General features: G+C 41.1%; 2 protein-coding genes across 2 annotated transcripts; both read left to right on the top strand.

Moving 5' to 3' along the window:
- Positions 1-5140: 5140 nt before the first annotated feature.
- LOC147140414 (C-C chemokine receptor type 3-like) lies at positions 5141-8506 on the top strand. The gene is made up of 2 exons (XM_086043073.1): positions 5141-5264; positions 6619-8506. Exons 1-2 carry the CDS (start codon positions 5240-5242, stop codon positions 7719-7721), a joined length of 1128 nt encoding a protein of 375 aa, XP_085899199.1. The 5' UTR covers positions 5141-5239; the 3' UTR covers positions 7722-8506.
- Positions 8507-23197: 14691 nt separating this feature from the next.
- On the top strand, positions 23198-25967 carry LOC147140415 (C-C chemokine receptor type 3-like). Its single transcript, XM_086043253.1, has 2 exons — positions 23198-23296; positions 24339-25967. Exons 1-2 carry the CDS (start codon positions 23272-23274, stop codon positions 25427-25429), a joined length of 1116 nt encoding a protein of 371 aa, XP_085899379.1. The 5' UTR covers positions 23198-23271; the 3' UTR covers positions 25430-25967.
- Positions 25968-27317: the final 1350 nt, after the last annotated feature.

The raw sequence follows: 27317 nt of genomic DNA on the forward strand, positions 1-27317 counted from the left end.
CTCCTTACTGTCCGCCCAGCGTGCGGAGGTGAAAATGAGCCTGTGTCTTCATGTCGCGGGGTTGCCTCCTAAGCAGTCGCGTGCGTTGTCCGACACCGCTTGCAGCCGCAAGAGTAAAGCGGCGTCAGAGTGAGGTAAGACCTCATCGAACACCCTGGGTGGCTTGAACGTGCACATCCGACTCCACAGCTGAGTGTGGCTGCATTGAAACCAGCATTTCGGCTGTTACGTTCCATTGGACTTGTCGGTCGAAAAACTGTGGCCATTCCTCATCCAAATAAATGTGCACGTCCACTCATTCCCACTTCAATCCCTGTAAATATCCTGACTGATGTTAAATGCCTCGCCTAACCATGATCAGCAAAAAAGCAGTGAGGTTTTTTTTGTTAGTTTTTTTTATTTAAAAAATGTTTTTTTTTTAAGCACAGAATCAGTGTGCGCTCGTCCCATCATATATCTATGTAGCTCTGCTCATTTCCACATTTCCTCATTGTCATATAAATCAGCTACAAAGAGGTTAATCCTTTTGCTATGTTGAAGTGGTCATTAGTAAGGATGTCCACATAATTTTGGTGCCAATTGATCACCGTTTTTGGACGTTTTAAGCAATGAAAACCAATGGAGAGTTTGTAATCGGTTCCTAAAAGTGACTCCGAAAGAAAAAAGGATAGAACGGTAGGGGGCGCGGCCATTCTCCTCATTAACAAGAGGCGTTATTCATGGAGTCACTTATTTCCTAATTTTTCCCAAATGTATTGATAAAATAGAAAATTACAGCTCTTTGCATTTTCCTGATCCACAAATATATAAAATGAACTTGTTAGTGAAAACATGGCCATCCCGGCCCAACAATCCCTTTAAGCACAAGTAGCACAAAATTTCAGCCCCTGTACTTTTTTTTTAACAGGCTCCGCAGGCAGCAAGTAGGCCGTGAATATAAACGCGTATAAACTGTGTGCGCGTGTGTCTCTGTGCGTGTGTTTCAGTCTGCGTGTATGTTACAAAACATGCAAACCACCACAAACATTTTTCCCAAAGAATCTCCTCCTTTGTGTCTGCATAGTTGGCATTGCTGCATGACATTTTTCATCCACTTCATCCGAAAACAAGCCTTTCCTGCAGCTGAAGTTGAATAAGATCACGTGACGAGACTGCAGGGCTAATTGCTGAAACAAAGTCACATGGTAGAGCCTGGCCCAGGTCTGTGACAAAATAAATGTGCCTTTCTCAGAAAGAGAGAGAGAGAGAGAGAGAGAGAGAGAGAGAGAGAAACTGCAAAATACCTTTTTGTAGGACAACCTTTGATATATAATACCAATATGAGCGTTTTATTGTTTATATAAGCATTTTTTAACATGGTAGAATGATGTTATATATTGTGACGTCTTGAATAGGAATTAAATAAACACAAAGAAAAAAAGTATTTTTAAACAGACAATTGGCTACCTGCTGCTACCACCTGCTGGTATGGAAGAGTAAGATAAGATAAGATAAGAAGGCCTTTATTGATCCCACAGTGGGGAAATTTTTAGTGTTACAGCAGCAAAGATATAGGTCACACAGGGACGGCGGCATAATGTAGCCATTAATGTATAACATTAACGGCAAACATTCAGGATCAAACCTATGTAAATATACGCAGTAACATGTGTATATACACATGTATATACACACCAACATACATCTACATAAAAAAGTATGAGGAACACTCATTTTAGCCTGTACATAGTGCAGAGGAAAAAATACTCTAAGTAAATGACAGTGCTGCAGTGCTGTAGTGAAATGTAAGGAACAGCATTGGATAAAAATAAAACTAGACTAACAGTAGTGGGGAATGTTGGGTATTGCACGATATGAGCTCAGGTGCAGGACTGCACAATTGCACTAATGTCCGCCAGTTTGTAGAGACTACACAATGTTCTTGTTAAAGAGTCTGACAGCAGCAGGCAAGAAGGAACGGCGGAATCTCTCCTTTGCACAGCGAGGGTGTAACAGTCTGTCACTGAAGGAGCTGTGGAGTGCTGTTAGGGTGCCCTGTAGGGTGTGGTCCGGGTTGTCCAGCATTGATGACAGCTTGGCCAACATCCTCCTGTCCCCCACTGAGTCCACAGAGTCCAGGGAGCAGCCCAGGACAGAGCCGGCCCTCCTGACCGGTTTGTCCAGCCGCTTCTTGTCCCGGGCCGAGACGCCGCCTGCCCAGGTGACCACTCCCTGGAAGATGACCGATGCAACCACCGAGTCATAAAAGTTCCTGAGGAGTGTCCCCTGAACCCCAAAAGACCTCAGTCTCCTGAGTAGGAAGAGTCTGCTCTGACTCTTCCTATAGAGGGCGTCTGTGTTGTCGCTCCAGTCCAGTTTATTGTTCAGATGAACACCCAGGTACTTGTAAGTTGAGACACTCTCAACATCTGTTCCCCGGATATTCACTGGTGCAGGTGCAGAGTGTTGGCGCCTACAGAAAACCACCACCATCTCTTTAGATTTCCCTGCATTGATCAGGAGGCGGTTCAGCAGGCATCAGTCCACAAAACCCTGAGTAAGTTCTCTGTACTCCCGATCATCTCCGCCTGTGATGAGGCCGACAATCGCAGAGTCGTCAGAGAACTTCTGCAGGTGACAGGTAGGGGTGTTGTAGTTGAAGTCCGAGGTGTAGAGGGTGAACAGGAAGGGAGCCAAGACAGTTCCCTGTGGGGCCCCCGTGCTACAGAGGAGCACGTCAGACACACAGTCCTATGTCCTCACATACTGTGGCCGGTTTGTGAGGTAGTCCTGGATCCATGTGGTGAGGTGGTGGGCCACCCCCGCCCGCTCCAGCTTGTCTCCCAATAGGGTGGGCTGGATGGTGTTGAAAGCACTGGAGAAATCAAAGAACATGATCCTCACAGTGCTCCCCGCCTTCTCCAGGTGGGAGAGTGAAGTGTGGACGAGGTAGATGATCCAAGTGCAACAGGGACGCTAAACTCAAAGGTGACGCGGAGGTGTACGTAGTCGACAGCGGGGGACAGCGATTTTGAGGAGCGCCCTGTGTATCCCAACATATCCCCAAGATAAGTTCTCTGTGAGGGCTGCTACTTCCTGCGAAGCCACAATGATCTTCAGAGAAGAGAAGAATGTTCGACTTCATAGAGAACACATTACCCATATGCTTACACAACAAGCTGTATTATATATCATCTATTACCTATCTATCGACCTACCTGTAGTAGTAAGCTAACTGACAAAGAGCAAGCACACATAATTATATGGGTTGATGATTTAGTCATTGCTGCCGGTGATGTTGTCTTGACAAAGAAATGCTTTAAGGGGAGGTCAACCCAAACATTATTTTTTCAAGAATATGTTCTATGGAAGCACACTTGTTGAAACAAGGCATTCTGATAAATATTGTGTTTGTGGAATAAGAGTTAATCCGCCCGTTTTCAGCCATTTCATTTTCTGTGCATTTGTGGAATATGCGTTAAGCAGCAAAATTAAGCCGTTTTTAGCCATCTCCGGGGGCGGCCATTTTGTCACTTCTGTCGACTCAAAATGACATTGCAGTTGCTAAGGGCTCAGGTAACGACCAATCACAGCTCACCTGTTTTCTGAAGCTGAGCCATGATTGGTCGTTATTTGAGCCCGAGCATACATTTATTTAGTAGATGGAAAAAAATGTATCTTAATCCAGATGATTATATTTCATGCAACCACTTGACAAAATAAAATTGAGTAAATTGAACATCAACTTTATTCAGTGTGCCTCATGGACTTCTCATATACTGACTCCATTTTTTTTTTTTTTAATGACAGATGGCAGAACTACGCTTCGACAATACGGGTGAACTGAAGGAATGAGGAAATGAAAAGGAGTGTGTGGCTCAGAAAGAGGGCAAAGACATAGCAATGCTGGAGGTTTATGGAGATAAACCTGCTCCCCACCAGGTTAGTTTCAGAGTGTCTGTTACGGCAGTAACTGACCGGGAGTTTAAGTTACCTCTCTCTCGGAAACCGGCTAGAGTTACCCCTCTTTCCTTGGTTTAGTTACCTCCCTTCTTGAGAAGTCAGAGTGTCCTTCATTTCAGGGTGAGCAGACTCTGGAGTTTTCACTCAACTTCACTGCTTTGTGAAATGGAGCCCTGGGCTTGGCTAAAAAGCCTGTACATAGCCCTGCAAAGGTGTGAACATTAGATACCATTTTGGGAGGTCTTTGTTGATTGAGCTGTGACCAGATCCACAAATTGTTTAAGCAAGATAGACAACACAAGGGTGTTGAGTGATTCTCTCATTATGTTATGTGTTTATATTGGATTTTCCCCCTATTGTTTGTTGGTTGTTACGGCAACCTGGTAGCCACTGTGACGCGACCTAATGAATGAATGAATGAATCCAGAGATGGGGAAATTCAGGTCCAGAAAGTAAAAGCCCTGCCACAGTTTGCCTTGAGCCACAGGTGCTTCTACTCAACCGTCAGGTAAACGAGCTCAGTGAGCCACAGGTGCTTCTACTCAACCGTCAGGTAAACGAGCTCAGTGGCTCAAGACAAACTGTGGCAGTATTTTTACTTTCTGGACCTGGGTTTCCCATCTCTGAATGAATCACACCTGTGAAATATAAACCTGGGAGTGGGTGGTGTTCACGCAAAGAGCAACGACTTGTGTGTTGTCACACTGAATGTTGTCCTAAAATAGACTCTGCCAACATCTTAACATATCAGCACCTTTAACAGATAGTGCTTTTGTGATAGGTTGTATGAGATATTGCACATACATACTTCATCAAGTGAGAAGACGGATTTCCTGTCAATGTTGCACTGTGCTGAAATGTTTCCGAAGACTGAACAGGCCATTTTGTACCTGTTTTCTTTTCTCTCGTACACCCTTCGTCCAGCTTTCCTTTGCCTTGCATTCACAATTCATTTAGTTTGATACCCAACCTGAAGTACAAATAACAGTAGTCAAGTGAGCTACGGACCTTCATTTACAGTATGTTTTTGGCACACATTTTATTGCCGCTCTCCAATGCAAAGAGGTATCTGTACAAGGCACATAGTAGTCCAAAGTATTTGGATCTGTTGGGTTTAAATTGCCAAACTTTTTCCGTGTTTTCTTTCTGAAATAAATGCTGACTGGTCAACATTGTTCTGTGACGTTGCACTGCACATGCACGTTGTTGTGTGCACGTCCCCTGTGGGTGCCCGCCTCCCTAGTTTGACAGTCCTGATATACAGTCTTACACCTAAGTGCGTCTCTGTGGTCTCTGTATGCCTTTCATGGAAAGCAACTTTGGTAAGTAAATGAGTAAGTGTGAATTTTCAAAATAATTAATCAAACCAGGCTCTTTTTAAACTGGAAATTAGGTATAAAATTAAATGTAATCATAATCATGAATCAAATGTTAGTAGCCTACTTAAAACTTAAGGGTGCATAATACTGTTTTAAACTGCATCAAATATTTTTTTGCTGTGTTTCTGTTCATGAATATTATCAGAGGCTATAATTTCCTCACCATGAGAAATAATACTGACATTCAGCAACATTGTTCGAGGCAAACGGCAAATCAGCATTGTTTACAAATAATGTTTCTTATTGACTGTATGATATTTCCTCATGATAAATATCAGAAAAATGTCAAACATGCAGCTGCTTCATTTATGGAACAGTTCCATAGGGAGTGTAACAGTTACTATATGACTAATTAATGAGAAGGCAAACCCAAATGCAATAGAAAACTATGAATCAGTAAAGTGCTTTTTATGATCATCTGAATCTTCACTAATTCACTATGCTGTTGTCTGCGTAGGAAAGACCATCTAAATATGATTTGAGCATATATGCATGTGACATAATTGATCAAATCGACTAAACATCCGCCTCACTGAAATCACAAAAACAACCCAGATTGTGTTCCAACACAGTGAATGTATAAAATAAAACAATTTGGCAGCAATGTAACGTGACAAAAGTGTATTCTTTTTTTGATGATTATGTTGCAATTACTACACATATAATCACGTAATGAAATAAAATTAAACCTAAATAATTCTAATTTTGTGAGTTTGTGTTTATGTGTGATTAGATTGCCAGGTACTCCATTGTCCGGTTTTACAAAGCTGACATTTAAGATTGTTTCTTGCCCTACTCGGAACGACAATAGCCCACTGTAAAATAAAAAATGGATTAAGTAACGCCGCCCGACAATTGATTATTAACATTGCTTTCTACTACTTTTGTTAAAACTCCTGAGAATGAGTCATTTTTGGGAACTGTAGTCTTGCACACCAGATGGAAGAGTCAGAACATTTTACTGCAGCACTCAGCAGTTTCTGTTCTCACTTTTGGGTGAGTAATTATAGTCTTGACGAAATACACTCATAACAGGCTGGATTGTTTCAAAATCAAAACCAACACTGAAATATTAAGAATGATTCATTATACAACAAGTATATGTAGAAGTTTTTATTCTTGGTTTCAGTTGCAAATTTGCAGTAGCATTTTGGAATTGGGCTTAAGTGGGGTTAACACTTAAATGGCATTATATGACTTAGCAAGTTATGTTGCTACACTTTTATCAGACAAACATTTCTTCAACCAGTGGATGATAAAGGAACTAATATACTTTGCAAATATCTCTGTGCCTCAGGACAATCGCCAACCATGGGCACGATTGAAGACGAATATGCCCTCCTCATGGAACTTCTCAATACAAATGAGACATATGACCCAAGCTATGTAGTCAGTGAAAGTGTGAAACTCTGCCGAAAGTCAAATGTCAATAATTTTGGCTCCAAATTCAACCCAGCTTTCTGCTATGTCAATTTCCTCCTGAGTTACCTCGGTAACGGGCTCGTCCTCTACATCATTTACAAGTATGAGAAGCTCAACACGGTGACCAACATTTTCCTGCTCAATCTGGTCCTCTCCAACATCCTGTTTGCCACCAGTCTCCCATTTTGGGCAACATATCATCTGTCGGAGTGGATTTTTGGGAACGTTTTGTGTAAGTTGGTCAGCAGCGCCTACTTCATTGGTTTCTACAGCTCCATCCTTTTCCTCACACTCATGACATTCGACCGATACCTCGCAGTGGTGCACGCAGTGGCAGCTGCTAAGAGCAGAAAGAGGAACTATGCTTTTATTTCTTCTGCAGTGGTGTGGTGCATCAGTATTATAGCCAGTGTGAAAGAGCTGGTTTTCCAGAATGTGTGGAAGAGTCCATTCAATGGGCTGGTGTGTGAGGAGTCAGGATACGCTGAAGGCACCATGGCATTGTGGCGTCTGGTCACTTATTATCAGCAATTTCTGGTATTCTTCATGCTCCCGCTGCTCATGGTGACCTACTGCTACATCAGCATCACTGTGCGCATCCTATCCACTCGAATGAAGGAGAAATGCCGTGCCATCAAGCTCATATTCATCATCATCTTTACCTTCTTTGTCTGTTGGACCCCCTACAATGTCGTCATCCTCCTTCGAGCCATCCAGAGCTCCAGTCCGGATGTCGAGTGCGCTGACTCGGACAAGCTGGACTATGCGTTGTTTGTGACCCAGAATGTAGCCTACCTCTACTGTTGCATTAGTCCAGTGTTTTACACTTTTGTGGGTAAAAAGTTCCAGAGCCACTTTAAAAGGCTGCTTGCTAAGAAAATTCCATGTCTGAGGAGACACATAAGTCTCAGCAGCCAGAGCACACGGTCCACATCACAGAAGACGCCACACTCGGATTGTGAGTATTACGTAACATAACTCTGCACAAGCGCATACTGTCAATAGAAATTTGATTGAAACAAGGATAAGCAATGAACATTTAAAGTGGAAGTCATCCCCCCAAAAAACTTTCCAGTAGTATATTCTATGCAGCCTCACGATCTAAACTTGATATTATCATTAATATTTTGTTTGTGGAATATGAGTTAAGTAGTAAAATCCACCCATTTTTTTGTCCATCTCAGCGGGCGGCCATTTTGTCACTTGCTGTCGACTGAAAATGACATCATGGTTGCTCAGTTCTCAGGTAACAACCGATCATGGCTCATCTTCAGAAAACAGGTGAGCAGTGCTTGGTCATTACCAGAGCCCTGATGAACTGCGATGTCATTTTCAGTCGACAGAAAGTGACAAAATGGCCGTCCTCTGAGATGGCTAAAACCGGTGGATTTTACTGCTTAACTGATATTCCATAAATCAATATTAATCAAAATACCATGTTTAGTGGAGGCGCATAGAACAAATTTTAAAATTTGGGGGTTGACCTCTTCAAGGAAAAACATTGGGAAAATTGCTGTTGTGGTTTCCCAAATAGTGTGCTTAATCGATGTTTGTTTTTTAATGATTTGAAATGGTTTCTGTATGCCTTTTGCACCTTGTTAATGCTTTTATTGTAGTGCTTTTATTTGAAATGATTATTGGCTTGAATACCGAGGCCGTTATACTTGGCCAATTACATTCAAGCATGTATACATGCCATTATTGGAGGAAATATACGTATTGGATTGTTTTTTGTGTGTTTTGTATAAAGGTTTGAATACTCACTCTCTTGGCCTCTGAAATATAAATGCAAATGTGGTACATAATGCATATTTCACTCATTCTGAGTAGAGATAGAGGCAGAGATATGTGCTTATCCTCCCTATCTTCACGTGTATTTTCTCTGTGTACGTGTTCAAAGAACAACATGGGAACCCTTCCATCATCGTCCCTTCGTACTCATTCATAAAAAGAAACATCTTCTGACCCCGTCCGTCCTCGTCGTATTAAAGTGCTTCCGTCCTTACATTTCACCGTTCCCTCTTCCCTGCCCATAAAAAATAAATAAAATAAAACGTTTGTGCATGACATTATTTAAAGCTCATTAGCTGGCAAATTTCCTATTCACATCCACGTAGCGGCTGGGAGTATCGTGACTTAATGGAATTGTTTACAACTGTGTAAGTGTCACCCAAGATAGAATTTAGCCAGGGGACATCAAAAGAATATTTAAGATTGCGTTATAACGAAATACTGTTGTTTTATTGAAAAACGTTTGCGTTAGGTAATAGGTTTTCTGTTTTTTTATTTTGTGATAAAAATAATTATTGCACAATAACATATTATTTTAGGAGGAGAACGAAAGACTTTCACTTCCGGGTCGTAGCTTTAAAGGAACGCTGGGCCATGTTTTCACTAACAAATTCATTTTATATATTTTTTGATCAGGAAAATGAAAAGAGTTGCCATTTTCTATTTTATCCATTCATTTTGGAGAAATTAGGAAATAAGTATCTCCACGAATAACGGCTCTCGTTAATTAGGCCAATGGCCCCGCCCCCTACCGTTCTATCCTTGTTCGGCCGGAGTCGTGGGAGGAACCGATTCCAAACTCTCCATTGGAAATCATTGTACTTTCATTGCTTATAACGTCCAAAAACGGCGATCAATTGGCACCAAAATTTATGTGGACATCTCTACTAATGCCCACTTCAAACATATCAAAAGTGGCTGATTTATATGACAATGAGGAAATGTGGAAGTGAGCAGAGCTACATAGATTTATGCTTGGACGAGCGCACACTGCTTCTTTGCTAAAAAATAAAACAAAACAAAAAACACTGCTTCTTTGCTGATCACGGTTGGGACGGGCGAGGCATTAAACACCAGTCAGAATATTTACAGAGACTGAAGTGGGAATGAGTAGACGTGCACATTTATTTGGATGAGGAATGGCCCCAGTTTTTCGACCTATAACACGCTGTCCAATTTGAAACCTAACAGCCGAAATGGTACGTTCCAATGCAGCCACACTTGGCTGTGCAGTCAGCCTCGCTGGAACTTTTTGTTCGCTGAACATTGGCGCTTGTTCGATGAGGGTTTACCTCACTCTCACGCCGCTTCACTCAGGCAGAAGGTTGCGGCTGCAAGCAGTGTTGGACACCGCACATGACTGCTTGGGAGACAATCCCGCGACATGAAGACGCAGGCTCATGTTCACCTCCACACACTGGGCGGACAGTAAGGAGCTAATGTTGTTGTGCTAATGCCTTTTGTTTTAATGGCCTGAAGCTAGTTGTTGCTATTAGCCGTCCCGTTATCCTACCTTTAGCCGGGGAGGGAAGGAGGCGGGGGTATAAAGGTCCAATCTGCCTGCCCTGCTGTCTCCCTCCTGTGAGTTGACAGGAGCTTAGCGTAGCTAAATGTCCAGAATATAACCAGTCGGGGTTCGTGTGCGCATTCATGCTCTTGTCCGCTTCAGCCTGTGTAAGTGGAGGAGCAATCGCCACGGTATTTTTGATTTTGTGGAGATGATCATGATGAGATCACGTTTTATGTCAATAAATCCAAACTATTGTGCAGAACACTTAATTACGTAGACCGCTGAGACCGAAAACATAACATAAGCCACGCCCCAAAAGGGGGCGGTACAATTTGTTGTAAATCTAATCACAAAAAAAGACCTTAAATCACGACAGTCTTTTGGGGGGCGCACTTTAGTACTGATGTCATATTTACATGCAAACCTATTATATAAGTGCCAATGTTAAGCTCACCCAAGTGTCTCTTTAACAATTAGTACATACTTTACCCATTTGCATGCGATGTATGTCCTTGTCCGGGACATCTCAAGAGTGTAAAAATCTCTCCAAACCTGACGGTTCATTCAGACCAGCTCCGTCGTACACTTAAAGGGTAAGTCAACCCAAACATTTTTTTAAAGAATATGTTCTATGTAGGCCCACTAGTTGAAACGAGGCATTCTGATAAATGTCGCATTTGTGGAATAAGATGTAAACCACCCATTTTTAGCGATCTCTGGGGGCGGCCATTTTGTCACTTCTGTCGATTGAAAATGACATTACAGTTGCTCAGGGCTCAGGCAAAAACCAATCACAGCTCACCTGTTTCTGAAGTTGGGCCATGATTGTTCGTTATCTGAACCCTGAGCATCTGTGATGTCATTTTCAGTTGACAGAAGTGACCAAATGGCTGCCCTCTAAGATGGCTGAAAACGGGTGGATTAACTCTTGGGGGCGGCCATTTTGTCACTTCTGTCGACTGAAAATGACATCACAGTTGCGCAGGGCTCAGATAACTTCAGAAAATAGGTAAGCTCTGATTGGTCGTTACCTGAGCCCTGAGCAACTGTGATGTCATTTTGAGGCGACAGAAATGACAAAATATCTGCCCCTAGCGATGGCTAAAAACGGGTGGATTAACTCTTATTCCACAAACGCAATATTAATCAGAATGCCGTGTTTCAACTAGTGGGCCTGTATAGAAAAAAATAATATTGAAAAAAGTATGTTTGGGTTGACTTCCGCTTTCACAGTTAGATAACAAAACAAACTTGCTATCCACTTTTTTCCTCATCAGTGAAATGGGCGTCCACTAGAGGGAAGACAATGTCTTTGAATACAATGTTATTGCAGGGAACGCACATGCAAAAGAGCACTCTACAATGTTGTGCAGGCTGGAGTAATTACGGCTACTGGTATCACAGAAGAGAACAGTGGACTTTCTTTTTAAAAGTACCGGATTAACGACTGCCACTCGCGCCATAAGAAATTCAGCTACTGTGGGATGAACATCAAGGAGAGGTGGAAAATTAGTTCATAGGCAGAAAGAGAAGAGAGAAAGCCTAGACCAAGTGAGGACGTTGAATGTGTGGACTATGATAGGAAAATTAGGACTATGATAGGAAAAGCAAAGGAGTTGGTTGACATGATGATTAGGATAAAGGTTGATCATTTTCATGTCCAGAAGACCAGGTGGAGAGACAGTAAGGCTAAAGCTTCGAGGCACGGTTCAAATTGTTTTACCATGGTGTAGATGGGAAGAGAAATGGAATAGGTCCTACTCAGTAGGGGTTATTTTAAAGAGAGAATTATGTCCTGCAGGTGAAAAGAGAAGATGATGAAACTTGATATCGAGGGAGTTATGTTTAATGTAATTAGTGTTTATGAACCACTGTAGGATGTAAACTTGAAGAGAAAGAGAAATTTTGAAAGGAGATAGATGGAGCAGTTCTACACCATCCCAGGCAGAGAGAGACTCTGGATTGGTGCAGATTGTAATAGACATGTAGGTAAAGGAAACAGGTGATGAAGATGAAGAGCTGGGCATTCACCTATGTGAGGGACCGGTCTGTCTATCCGCCTCTGATGGACCATTTTGTAGGCGATAAACGATAGACGGGAACCTTAAAAAAATAAACAGATTAAGCATAGTCGAAGCCCATTTTTTCCGTCCATGTCATCATCTATTGTCTGTTTACGCGGTGAAACTTCAATGGCCTCTGCGAGGTTTCTGTTTCCCATTTGCCGCGCCCGAGACTTCTGAGTCCTAAAAGGAGAAGCATTTGATCCGTCTGCCGTGAGGCTTCCATGCCGCGGTGAGTCTTTCGTTTCAAATATCGCTTTGTGGCGTGGGCTTGCAAGTGGAAGTTGGTCGACGTTTGCAGACGGAAACACAAACGGAAGTCCGTTTAAAATGATAGGCAGACCGGCCTATAGGCGTTTACTATTTGTTCCGGTTGGACAAATGATAGGCAGACCGGCCTATAGGCGATTACTATTTGTTCCGGTTGGACAAAAAGGTGGATAGACGGACGGTGGAAGGGTAACCCGGCTACAGGCGAAGGCGATAAATAGACCGGGAAATTTTAGTAAAATGCCCAGCTCTGTGAAGAAGTGATGGTTAAATTTGGTATCAAGGAAAGGAATTTAAAGGTTCAATTGATAGTGGACTTTGCCAAACGGTAGAATATATGGCTGTAGCGGACGCTTTCTTCCAAAAGAGGCTGGAACATGGAGTGGCTTACAAAAGCAGGGGTAAAAGCACGCAGATGGATTACGTCAGAGATGCCCATTACGTCGATCGCGATCGACCGGTCGATCGCAAATGCATTGTGGGTACATTGCCAGCCTATCATCCATCCTCACTACTGTATTGCTACATTCACACCAACTGCGTTAGGAGCGTTTTTGGCGGAGCGTTTCAATTGGAGTCAATGTAGTTCGCGCGGGCGGTTGCATGCGGGGCGGCGCGAATGATGCGTTTGGAGCGGTGCGGAGCGAAGCACCGAAAATTTGCCCAGTCGCTCCATTCGGCACGTAAAACAAGTAAACCTTTTTGCCATTTCGCCTTGCGGCAGCCAATCAACGTCAGGCATACTACGTCACACACAGCCACACAGCGTCCTGTTCACTGTGCAGCTTTTTTTTTTACAGTTCTTGAACTTTACCAAGATAGCAATATTGTTAGCAAGTGTGCAAAAAAGTTGACTTGTTTTATACGCGCCGAATGGAGCGAATGGACGGACTGTTGTTGCTGCAAATCTGCTTGAGGCTGGCTATCAGCAGCTAATGTCCGGACTATGCGTCCCTGGCTGATTCCATTTAGTGCAAATCATCAGAGTCAGGTAATTACAAAACATTTTTTTTGTTGTATTGTGCTACAATATATAGGTTGATGCAGTCATGCAAGGTACACCAGCATATATGGTACATACAAAAATAATTCTCAATATATTTATAAATAATGTGTTTTGCATTTTTAGTAGGTGGTAGATCATTTTGACTCGGACATGTCATAAGTAGCTCTCAGGCTGAAAAGGTGTGGGCACCCCCGGATTACATCTTGTGCAGACGATGTCACATGAAGGAGGTGCAGGGATGACGAAAATTAAGAAGAGAAAGGAAAACAGAAAACTTTGTGCTAAGAAAGGAAGCGTGTCATGCAGCTTTTCAAGAAGTGAGACAGGCTCTTGGTGGGCAGGAGGAACCGCTACAGCTAAGGTGATCCAAGAAACAGGCAGGAGCGCACTTCGAATGTCTTCTAGTCGTGGGGAAAGAGACTTGGTGGTGTAACCAGAAAAGTGCAGGAAAGCATACAAGGAAAGAGGTTAGATTAAAAAATAAAGCGAGACATTGAAAGGAGTGAGGACAGCATACAAGAATACATGGAGATGCGACGTAGGGAAAAGGTGTAGGGGTCAAAGGCCCAAAAGGGGGCAAATAATGACGTGTGCCAGGTTGGACAGTAAAGAAGCTGAGAAAGATCTTTACAGGTTACCCAGACAGAGAGATAGGGATGGAAAGGATGGACAGCAGGTTAGGATGATTCAGGGTAGAGATGGAAATGCTTTGACTGGTGCCAGTGGTGTTCTGGATATCTGCAAAGAACTGTTTGAGGAATTGAATGAGGAAAATGAGAGAGAAGGAAGAGTACAAGAGGCAATTGTGGAGGACCAGGAAGTCACAATTATTATTAAGAGAGAAGTTCAAAAGGCACTGAAAAGGGTGACAAACGTAATGGCATTTGGTCCTGATGGCATACTTGCAGAGGTATGGAAGCAACTAGGTGAGGTGGCTGTGGAGTATTTGACCCAGTTGATTATACAATTCAGGAGGTTGAGAAGATTCCTGAGGAATGGAGGAAAAGTGTGCTGGTGCCCATTTTTAAGGACTATGGTGTTGTGTGAACGAAAGAGGAATTAAGTGATCAATGAGCCACAAATAAAGTTATGTGAAAGAGAAGTAGAGGCTCGACTCAGGACAGAAGGGAGCATTTGTAAGCAACAGTCTGGTTTCATAGGAAGACAACCACAGATGCATTATTTGTCTTGAGGGTGTTGTGATGGAGAAGTAGAGAGAAGGTCAGAAAGAGCTGTATTGTGTTCTTGGAGATCTATAGAAAGCCTACGACAGCGTACTTAGGGTCAACAGTCCAGAGCAATGTTGACTCTGGTCAGGAGGTGAAGAAACAGATCCAAGCACGTTGTAAAGAGTGGAAGAAAGTTTCAGGTGTGTTATGTGATAGAAGAGTGCCTGTTAGGATGAAGGTGAAACACCGGAAAAGAGCTGAAGATTTGTCAGTCTCAAATCGGATCAAAAGCCAGAGAATAGAAATGAGTCTTCAAACGGGTTTTAAAAATGGACAGAGAGGGGGCTTGCCTAACATCGAATGGAAGGTCATTCCAAAGGGAAGGACCAGCAACAGAAAAGGCTCGATCCCCTCTGAGGCTCCGCTTGGTCCTCGGTACCTCGAGCAGCGCCTGGTCCGCAGACCTGAGGTTGCGGGAAGGTGCGTAGGAGTGGAGGAGCTTGGAGAGGTATGCCGGGGCGAGGCCATTTAAAGAAATATTTTTTATATTTCAATTTATATATATATATTAGGGCTGTCAAAATTAATGCATTAACTATGGAGATTAATTTGAATTTCATAACGAAATAAAAAAAATTAACTCAGTTAACTCAGTTTTATTTACTTCCTGTAGCAGCTGACCTCTGCTCACTCTGCAGCCAAACTTAGAGCAGAGTCACTAATGCAAAGACGTACTTTTACGTAGTTTTACTTTTAAAATGTTGCTTGACGGCTCATTGGAGAAATCCAAAGTAATTTTCACACTTTGCACAGCCAAATTCAAACACCATATTAGTTGTACGTCTTTGGTGTATCGTCGTTGGTGTGCTATCCATCCATCTATTATCTGTACCGCTTATCCTCACAAGGGTGGCGGGGCGTGCTGGAGCCTATCCCAGCTGTCTTCGGGCAGTAGGCATGGGACACCCTGAATTGGTTGCCAGCCAATTGCATGGCACACAGAGGCAAACATCCGCACTCACAATCACACCTAGAGGCAATTTAGAGTGTCCAATCAACCTACCATGCATGTTTTTTGGAATGTGGGAGGAAACCGGAGTACCCGGAGAAAACCCACGCAGGCACGGGGAGAACATGCAAACTCCACACAGGGAGGCCGGAGCCGGGATCGAACCCACGACCTCTGAACTGTGAGGCGGATGTGCTAACCAGTCGACCACCGTGCCGCCTGAAAAATACTATACATATAATAATTAATTGTGGAAAATTTTGCGATTAATTAGTTGAAAAATGTTAATCGTTTGACAGCACTATTATATATAGCACAGAACATCCTGCCAGCTGCCCTGACCTATCATCAGCCTCTTAAAATAATGGCCTAAGTCATATTTTGACAAAAAAATATTTTTTGACTTTAACATCTCCTCAGGATGCTGGCCTCCTCTGGTAAAATTGTCTGCATCCTTAGTTTAACAGTTTAAATTTTACGCTGACTCTTTTGGCTCTCTCTGACCCAAAGTTTTCGCGTTGTATTGGACAGTGAGATGTCTGGTTACAATGGAAGGTATTGTCCTTCTGTGACACAGAGTGGCGGCAATGGATGGACAGTAGTATACTGTGCAGCGCTTGTGTGCAATTCGTTTTTGTACCCTTTGTAAAACAGGGTCCTACATCAAGGTTAAGCTTTTTGTGTGTAATGCTAAGAATTCTGTATTTGAGTTATGTTACTTTTTTTTTTTGTTAGTTGAATTGGGGGGGTTTTCTCATGTTCATTCTTCTTCAAAGTGATGATGACACGTTGTTATAACACGAATGACTTGACATGATTTGTTTTTAACTTCGTACTTTTATAATTTACTTTTCATTTATCACTTATTTACCCCTGAAGAGTGAAAGTGGATGCCTTGTGTGAATAAAAACATTTGTTTTAACTAGAATTGCAATCTCATTTCCTTTTTCAGTGTTACCAGTTTACATTAAATACAATAAAGTCCAACATAAGGACTATTAATTACAAGAAAGCCTAAATTAAAGTCAATTGAATTGAAGCCCAACGTTAAGGCTATTACAGTGAAATTATCAGAGCTGGGCACTTGACCCTTTTTTGCCGGTCCGGCCGCGACCCTCCACCCTTGACTTGGGTACCCTTCCGGCCGCGACCCCCCGGCCATATTCATAAACGTTGTCGGCCCTGCCCCGTTCCGCTACCCGACCATAAAAAAAAAAAAAAAAAAGCGTCTGTGGGAGAGATGCTAACGGCAGATGCTTTTTAAAGATCATTAGCTGGCTAACTTACAATTCGAACCCGCTGTGGACACGCTTCAAATGCGCCAGTAGTACTTTACTACTTACCCAACTGCATGTGCTCACTTGCATTGCAAGCCCCGGGGTTGGATTTGTCGTATTGTATAATTATTTGGGTCCAATAAATGGCCAGAAGTCGCAGGCAACAAGTTACTTATTTATTTTCCACACTTCCCCTCATTCACCTTCAAAATAACAGCGTGCTAGCAAACCACTATACACAGCAGGTTTGCTATGGCGTATTTCCGGAAGTAGGGAAGACGCCATGCTTGAGTGCTGCGCGTAGCTTGACTGTACTCGCGGACACAAGTTGTTTTGAAACAGTTACGTTCCAAGTCGGGGGGCATTGCTTCAAAAAGAGAGTGACAACAATGGATAATGTGCCTGCTACAACCATAAACGGACCGAGTTGACTAGACTATGCATTTAATTTTATTGCGAAATCGATCTGGAAGGAGGCTGCTAAGGGGGAACGTGGGTGAGTTGCTTCTTTAAATGACACCCACGCCGCTGCCAAACTAGTTTTCTTTGCAGCAGCAGCAATGAGCTGGGTGGTGCATCCTTCTCCAGTTAGTAAACTGTATGTCATCACAACATGTGACCAAGACATTGTCTACACGTAGCCGGGGTTTTTTAACAACCGTATATCCCCCCCCGCCTGCATTGGAATACACATTTTAAAAAACGAATCCACACGTAACTGCAGAAGTGCGTTTTCAAGTGACGTCAAAGCATTGTTGTCGCACGGCGACGACGTAAATCTCCGGCTATACCCGTCCAGATGAAAACGCGGATCAGGAGATATCCGGATATATCCGCAAATCCCCACTTTGGCCGGAGTTTTGCGTTTTCACTGAAAGAACTCCGGGCACGTGTTGGCAAATTTTATTTGCGACTAGTCGACTAGTCTATAAGCAAGAAAACTTGAAATTTAATACATATTGAATTCAAAGTTTACAATGCAAATGCTTTGTGTATTTAGGGGCTATTTGAGCCCAAACATTCAGGACAGTTTGTTAATTTAAATTCTATATATAACAATTGAAAGAGAAATACATTTCTGATACATTTGCCAATGCAATGCATGGCATCTATTATGAATAATGTAATGAGTAATGGTACTGACTCCCAGTCCAGCAGTGTCTCATTCGCCAGCACCATTTTAGCGGCATTATCATGCACACAGGCGACGACTTTATTTTCTAGTGCCCGCGTACCCATCACACTCCGCAGGTGAGCAGCCAAGTTTTCAGCTGTGTCTCTTTCCTCCAAGGCGCATGAAGCACACAGCTGCGGAGATGTCCTTCGTCCACATATGACACGTTATAGTCATGTAAGATTCGGTGGCTATGGACGTCCATCCGTCTGTAATTGGCCACATACAATAGTTGACCCGCTCAAACGCTCGTAGCATCTCCTCTTTTATTTGGTTATGGTTACTCTCGAGTTGGGACGTGTTTGTTTTCCGACTTAGCATCGTGTACTCAGGCTCGATTTACAGCATTAATTTTTCGAACCCTTTGCCCTCAACAAAAGAAAGCGGCAGCATATCGCGGGCAGTCATTTCACAAATTAGTTGCTGTGCGGTGAGCATCACAGCGCCTGGAACAAACGCTCACATGCTCGTCTGCCTGGACCCGCCGCCATGCCCACTGCGCCTGGCTCTGCCGTCATCGAACTGTAGGTTCAGCATAAACTCGCTTACAACTACTCTACCGGAGCGATGAGAAACCACATCCAAAGGAAACCCCTCGATATGCCAAACGGTGCTGGTTTTTTTTCATGGTATCGTCGACATCTTCAGAATGTACTTTTCTAAATATCATTCCCAAAACGTAGTGTCCCCGCCCTCTACTATGTGTACGTGTGGGCGGGGGTGTGTGGAGCAATTCTCTCTCTTGGTGCTCAGCTTGTTGACAGAGGCAGAGGCGTGAGGAACAAGATGCGTGATACTTAATGCAGTGTTTAACCGACTAATAAAATACTAAACGTTTAATAAATTGGAGACGGTTAAACGACTAGTCGCCCACATCCCTAATTATCACATCAGGTAACCCGCGCCTCCCACCTGCAACTGGGGCATACCATTACAAGAGGGTATGGGGGGGCAATACCACAATCCCTATAACAGCAGCTGTCGCTCGCGCCGACGCGGGAGTAGTAAGAAGCCTAAAAAGAAGCCTTTCACCGAGTAGGCTGAGATTAAATTTGGCCCCCTCGTGAGCATGTCACACGCATGAGGGCCGATTAGTGGGCCGGACTAAAATCCACTTCCGGCCATGCTTAGTCCAGCCATTTTTTTAAATTTGTTGCCACCGAGCCCCCAACCTCCCACAGCCACAAAGTTTACGCTAACAGCACCCTATTTGAAAAATGCTCTCCGCTACCACTCATTCACATCACGATCGATGCCATTTCTTGAAGGCTTGCCGCAGTGTTTCGAGTCTTCTACGGAAACATCGGAGTCCAGAGCGATTAGATGGTAAGATTCTCATAAATTGATATTTTCTTTTAAGTTACGTTGTGTATGAGCGATTGTAACCATTGAATGATTATTTAATGCAATTCCCACAAAGGCGTTTTGAATGAAAATTTTGCTTATTTATAATGTAATTTTGTGTTTAAGTGCTCATATTCTGTGTGCCTTATTGCAGTTGCTTTTACATGTATTTTTACATATTATAATAGCTTTTTATGGCGTTTGTGATTCGATTTTGTAAGGTTCCATTGAACATGCGGATGAATGAGTGCTTACTGTACTTAATTCTCATATTCTTTATTTCTTAAGATGCACTTGAACTTAAATCATCATATGCTGAGCATTTAGGGTGTTTGCGTTCATTTGAACGACTGGGGTGGAGTTGTTTACGGTTGAGAGAGCTGCTAGTGAAGGGGAATCAGAAGAGAGGCTGAAGACCAGGGGGTGCCCAATTCGGCACCCCTGCAGTAGACCATAAGTACACATTTATTTAAAGAAATAAAATGCTCTTTACCATAAAGCACATCTTACATTGTCACGTTTAAAGTGGAAATGAATACACAAATATAATATTCATGCTAAAACTGTGTCTGCCTTTCATACAAAAAAAAACAAGAAAATAACTTTCAGAAGAAATAAATGGGCAGAAAACCTGTTTCCACCCGAGGACGTTTCACATGTTTGTCGAACGTGATAACTAGTGTACTACACAATGGAAAAAGAGCCTACTGCGTTTCTTGTAAGCAGGGATGTCAACTCGACTGACTGACTTCGAATCGCGACCGGAGCGCAAATAAATGTCACTTACGTGCGTATATTGTTCAAATGTTCAAAGGGCATGGAAAGGGAGATAACCTGGACACAATTTCAGGCATCCCCATTTTATGACACAGAGCGGCAGCGATGGCTGGAGAGTCGGAAGTGATTGCGTGGGTGTTTGCAGTTTATGTACATATAGTAGAATACAGTATTGTTTATGTTAATACTGCAAAATACAGTGAGTCTGTGTACGTTAATATTGACTCTGTATGTTTGTAATATTCCTGAAGTTCATTGTAGTATTTTTTTCCTCATGTTCATTCTTGCTGAAAGTGATTGTCGTCTTTCTATAACGGAGGAATGCCTTCAATTGGTGTAGTAAAAAAATGCTATCATTCAGTGTTGGGCAAGTTATTTCCAAAATGTAATACATTACATATTACTAGTTACTTGCATGTGAAAGTAGTACGTTTCTTTACAATATTACTCTATTTGTAGAGTAATGCGTTACTCAAGTTTAAGTTACTTTTAGGTTACTTTTTAAAAAATTGGGGATTAATTTATTTAATAATGATTTCAAGACCTTAAAAGGAAAATGCAAAATTTGCTGCCATACTCTAGCTGGTAAAGTTGACTTATGAGCATATTTAATCAATAACATAATATATAATATTAAATGTTTCGACTCTATGGTGTGGTGGGACATCACTACCTTTGATCAATATTTGTATCAATAAGATTTATTTTTTGAATATAAATATTGGAACTGATATTTTGTCCAGTAAATAAATAATCGCAGACTGTAAACCACAAATGAAATTATCATTATTCTCAAATTAATTTACACACTGGGGGCAGCATGGCTCAGTGGTAGAGTGGTCCTTTCCCAACCGGCAGGTTGTGGGTTCAATCCCCGGCCATTATGACCATGTTGAAGTATCCTTTAGCAAGATACTGAACCCCCAGTTGCTCCCTATACTGCTTAATCAGGAGGTAGATGAGGTACAGTGTGAAGCACTTTGAATACCAAAGGTAGAAAAGCGCTATACAAGTGACAGTCCATTTGCCATTTACACACAAATAATAGTGATGCATAACATATTGTAATATCTGTTCCTTGTTTTGTGCATGTGCTGGCTGGGCCTATGGGTAGTGAGTGACGTCATAGCGAGGGGACAAGGAGTTTAGGAGGGAAGTTGAGGGAGAGAGCGGGTGGTATGATTGAGCGCATGGGCGTGAGTTGTGGCCACCAGCAGCTCTTGTGTGAATGTGTTCTGTTCTCCGTGACGATCTGTGATTAAAAACGACGATCAGACTGCATCAGCGACTGTGTGCATCTTTGACCACTTCGAGGGGCATTACAATATAATCGATAGTTGGTCTAACAAGATAGATGGATAGATGGATGGATAGATAGAAACACACAGACAGGGCATGTGAAATAGAAGCAATAATATGTATTGATCAAGTCAAAACTGACCTGACTAAAAGTTTTTTCCTTTTCATTATTATTTTTTCTATTTATAATAATTGAAAGTTCAGTTAGTTCTAATATTCTTTTACTACATGTAGTAAAGTTTCGAGGACGATTTGAAAAAAAAAGGTAAATAAGAAACGAGCGCATCAGACTCTAATGATGGTGCCGTAGCGTAACGTCATTTGTCACCGGGAGATGATTTGCATTTTGATTGCGAACAGCCAATCAGAATCACTACGTTTTACATATGGCAATTGATGGCACTAAGTTCTATAAATCATATCTAAAAAGCACAGTGACTTATTTTTTTGCAGTTTATTCACTTCGTTTTACTTCGGTTTGTTCCTGCTTGTATTTTGTGTCTATGATTTGCATTTTATTTTATAAAACCGTGACAGTCATTATTGTCACAAACAATAACTTCTCAGCTCTTTTTAATTGATGTCAAATGTGTAATGACAATTGAGCTGCTTGGCAGTGAATTAAATCGCGCACTTGTATTGTTGCGTAAATCTCCAAGTGCGACAAGAACCTTTTATTTGAGTATAGCTGGAAGTAACAGCATGCTATCATATGATGTTGTGAACTGCTCTAATTGCTAAATGATGTCAACATGTATATTATGGTCCTGAAATTTGCAACGCGCAACCATATATACATATGTATTAATATATGTGTATGTGTGTGTATACATGTATGTGTATATATATATATGTATATTTTATATATATATATATATATATATATATATATATATATATATATATATATATAAATAATATTTTATTTTAATTTTTTTTAGTTAAATCTTCACTTTTATTTATTTATTTTTGATTTTGGCAGGTTTGGTCCTGCAGTGCAGAAGAAAATGTTATTCAAATAAGAGGTCGGACTTAAGTGTCCTTTGGGTTGAACTATTCGCCTTTTGGGTAGGTTGATGGTGCTTGCTGCACTGTCATATATATTCAAAAATGAATAAAAGTGAAAATAAAAAATATTGTTGAAAAAGAATAAAATAAAAAATATATATGGAAATAAGAACAACAAAAATATATAAAACAAAATAAAAGTAAAAACAAAAAAAACATTAAAAATAAAAAAGAAGCAAAATAAATTTTAATTTAAAAATAAATATATAAATACAGTTAAATCTCAATTCGTTTATATTGTATTTTATTTATTTCAATTATATTGTTTTTTATATTTGTTTTTATTTTCACTTTTATTTATTTTTGATTTTGGCAGTTTTGGTCCTCAAAGTTAAGGACCTTATGAGGCAGCTAACCAATTATTTAGCTAGTCTGCTGTGACCACACCAGAAAGAGAAATTCTTACAACGCGATTTATTATATAAATATTATATTATCTAAATTTGGAACATTAGACATACAATGTGAAAAATGTTAGCTTTTTTTTTCGCTGGATCCTTTTGTGCTATACTCCCCCTGGATTTTGGATCTTTTATTTATGTATTTTTTTTAATGCAAAAAGTGCTTGTTGTCTGTTGAGTTCACACGCAATAACGTTTGCTGTTTTTTTTTCCTCCCAATATTATGACGTTGCACTTACACACACCAGGACCAGTGTACACACACACATTACGTCTGTGTGCACATCCCCTGTGAGTGTCGGCCTCCCTACTTTCAAAGTCTTGATCTGCTGTCGTCAACTCAAGTGCTTCTTTGTGGTCTCTGACCTGAATGCCTTTCATGGAAAACAGAACTGGTAAGTAAATGACTTTTGTAATTAATTAATTAAACTATGTCAATTGGGCATAAAATGAACTGTCTTCATACCATAAGGATCCATGATACAAATGTCAATAGCCTACTCAATACTTAAGTGTGGATACTACTGTTTTTAATTATAACATATTCTGTGTTGTCTGTCTGTATAAATATTATCATAGGTTATAATTTATTTGAGGCAAATGTGCGCATATCTTAGTGGAGGATACGATAAGAAGTAATACTGACATTCAGCAAGGCCATTAGAGAGTTTCTTAATGAATGCATCACTTTTCGACATAAGAAATCCCACTTACAGCTTTATCATTTATGAAACATAAATGTAACACCGTTACTACTGTATATGTGACTACAAAAAGATTTAAATGGAAGACAACGCCAGATGCAACAGAAAACTGAGAAAGGAAAGACCTTTCTTTGATTGAGTGAATATTGCCATAAATCAGTATGTTGTTGTCTATGTAGAAAGTGAAATAGCATCGTTAGTTTATACAAACGTACTGTAAAATGTGTATTCTTTTCCATTGACATTTAGATTACTAGCATTGTATATAAATAATTATAATTTTGTGAGTTTACGTGTGTATGAACAGATTATGAGGTACTGAATTGCTATTATTGTTAAAACTTCCAAACGAGCCAACAATAACATTGCACACCAGATGGAAGAGTCAGATCATATTACTGTAACAGTCAGCAGTTTCTGTTCTCCCTTTTGAGTGACTAACAGTTATACAAACGTAACGCACTCTTCTCATAACATGCTGGATCGTTTCGATCGTTCACACTGGAATATTCTGAATGATTTCTAATCGAAGAAGTACATATGGAATATAGTTTATATCCTTTGTTTGTTTCAGTTATAAAATTTGCATTCGTAATTTGAAAGTGGGTTTAGCTGTGGTCTAAGATGAAGATACTTTTTCTGTTACATTTATTCTGCATATATTTACATGCATACATTTCTTCAACAAGTGGACAGTAAACTAATATACTTTGCAAATATCTCTGTGCCTCAGGACAACTGCTAACCGTGGACACGGTTGAAGACCCCTTTTATTACAACTGGGACATTTTCGGGAATGTGACATATGACCCAAGCCTTGTAGTCAGTGAAAGTGTCAAACTCTGCACGAAGTCAAAGGTCAATAATTTTGGCTCCAAATTCAACCCAGCTTTCTGCTATGTCAATTTCCTCCTCAGTTACCTCGGTAACGGGCTCGTCCTCTACGTCATTTACAAGTATGAGAAGCTCAACACGGTGACCAACATTTTCCTGCTCAATCTGGTCCTCTCCAACATCCTGTTTGCCACCAGTCTCCCATTTTGGGCAACATATCATCTGTCGGAGTGGATTTTTGGAAGCGTTTTGTGTAAGTTGGTCAGCAGCGCCTACTTCATTGGTTTCTACAGCTCCATCCTTTTCCTCACACTCATGACATTCGACCGATACCTCGCAGTGGTGCACGCAGTGGCAGCTGCTAAGAGCAGAAAGAGGAACTATGCTTTTATTTCTTCTGCAGTGGTGTGGTGCATCAGTATTATAGCCAGTGTGAAAGAGCTGGTTTTCCAGAATGTGTGGAAGAGTCCATTCAATGGGCTGGTGTGTGAGGAGTCAGGATACGCTGAAGGCACCATGGCATTGTGGCGTCTGGTCACTTATTATCAGCAATTTCTGGTATTCTTCATGCTCCCGCTGCTCATGGTGACCTACTGCTACATCAGCATCACTGTGCGCATCCTATCCACTCGGATGAAGGAGAAATGCCGTGCCATCAAGCTCATATTCATCATCATCTTTACCTTCTTTGTTTGTTGGACCCCCTACAATGTCGTCATCATCCTTCGAGCCATCCAGAGCTCCAGTCCGGATGTCAAGTGCGCTGACTCGGATAAGCTGGACTATGCGTTGTTTGTGACCCAGAATGTAGCCTACCTCTACTGTTGCATTAGTCCAGTGTTTTACACTTTTGTGGGTAAAAAGTTCCAGAGCCACTTTAAAAGGCTGCTTGCTAAGAAAATTCCATGTCTGAGGAGACACATAAGTCTCAGCAGCCAGAGCACACGGTCCACATCACAGAAGTCGCCACATTCGGGTTATGAGTACTAGATAACCCTACACAGGTTTTTGCTGTTGATGGAAACAATGATAAGCAATGAACACCACTGTTGATTGTTTTTTTTCCCTGTCTTTATATAACAGTTTTTAATACTTGGCCTCTGATAAAATCTGAATGCACATTGTGGAACTTGAATGCATATTTTAGTCATTCTGAACATCTGTGAGTCATATATTCATGGTAGATGCACCCCCAAGTTTATAAAAGTTTCCCCCCCTCTCTCACAGAGATAATGCATGGAAAGATTAGAAATACACAGTTGAAAAGCAGAAACAACTAGTATCTAAAAAAAAAAGATCTCTATACATGGGTCCTATATGCTGCTTCAATGCCATTGGCAAGTTTTATCGCTTTGAATAAAATAATGTTGCAAATTAATGTTGCAACACTTATTGAAGCTGAAGTCAACCCAACCCAAACATATTTTTTTCAAGAATTTGTTCTATGCAGGCCCAATAGGTGAAACAAGGCATTCTGATAAACACAAGGTCGGCTGATAAATATTGCGTTTATCAGAATGAGTTAGTGTTAAAAGTTATTTCACCCGTTTTGTCACTTCTGTCGACTGAAAATGACATCACAGTTGCTCAAGGTCTCAGGTAATGACCAATCACAGCTCACCTGTTTTCTGAAACTGAGCCGTGATTGGTCCTTATCTGAGCCCTGAGCAACTGTGATGTCATTTGCCGTTGACAGAAGTGACAAAATGGCCGCCAACTGAGATGGCTAGATTTTTTGCTGCTTGACTTATATTCCACTAACGCAATATTCATCATAATGCCTTGTTTCAACTAATGGGCCTGCCTAGAACATATTCATGAAAACTTGAAAGCATTACGATGAAAGTGTTTCTTTTATTGGTGATGTTTTTTTAGTCGTTGTGATGCTGTAATCTCTGGGTAAAGTGGAGCTTTTGTTGGAGATTTTTTTTCATTTTTAAACTTTGAAACTACGCCTTTTGATGCAGTTTCCCGTCCGCTAACCACAATTCTTTGGTGAATCATTTAAGTGACATGGAGAAACAGTATGAACTTGAGTCAGAACCTCATGGTGATATGTTGAAACGACTTCAGGAGTATTTATGATTACCAAATGTGTCTTGATGGAAGTTTTAAAAGAGACTTGTAAATATTGTACTTACAATTATAATTTAAGGATAATGCAGAATTTTTAAAGGGATACTTTACAAAGTTTGGCATCTTGAGCAGTACAATGTTAATATTTAGTCCATTTTCTGAAGTTCACCAGAGTGCTGGAGTCTTTAAAGAATTTAATAACTTCATTATTTTTCATGTACAGCTAACACCATTAGAGAGGGACTTGATTGGGCTGAACATCAACACTTATATAATAGGTCTGTATGAAAAAAGAAGAGAAAAAGTAAGCCAAGCTAACACTTGAAATGTAATCTATAACAACCTATGAACAATTCAGCTCATGAAAAAGCTTCTCGGAACGCAATGTGTTTGCGTACCTTGGTGACTTATGACATGACAACGTATGTGACATGAAGTGCACCTCAGCTGCATGTTGGCTGCTCATTTCTTGCTGTTTTTGGTCGGACATGGAAAGGCTACTCGTTTTGTCATGTTTTCAGAGGTTGAAGTGGGCCTAAGTAGAGATGTCCACATGTATTGGGGCCGATTGATCCCCGGTATTTTGACAATATTAACGATGCTATTTACAACGACTTTGAATGGCAAAATGTAATCGCTCCCCGTCGTGACGTCACACAAGGCATGGAGGGAGGGAATGGGGTGTAGTCAAATTGTTCATTAATGGTAGGCGTTTCTCAACACGTTAGATTTGTACTGATTTCTCCAAAACAAATTGATAAAAGTTAAAATGCAAACTAATATCATTTTCCTGATTATAAAA

The sequence above is a fragment of the Filicampus tigris genome, chromosome 10 (genome assembly GCF_054856515.1).
Source record: "Filicampus tigris isolate MCC_2025a chromosome 10, RoL_Ftig_1.0, whole genome shotgun sequence".
NCBI classification, from domain to species: Eukaryota; Metazoa; Chordata; class Actinopteri; order Syngnathiformes; family Syngnathidae; genus Filicampus; species Filicampus tigris.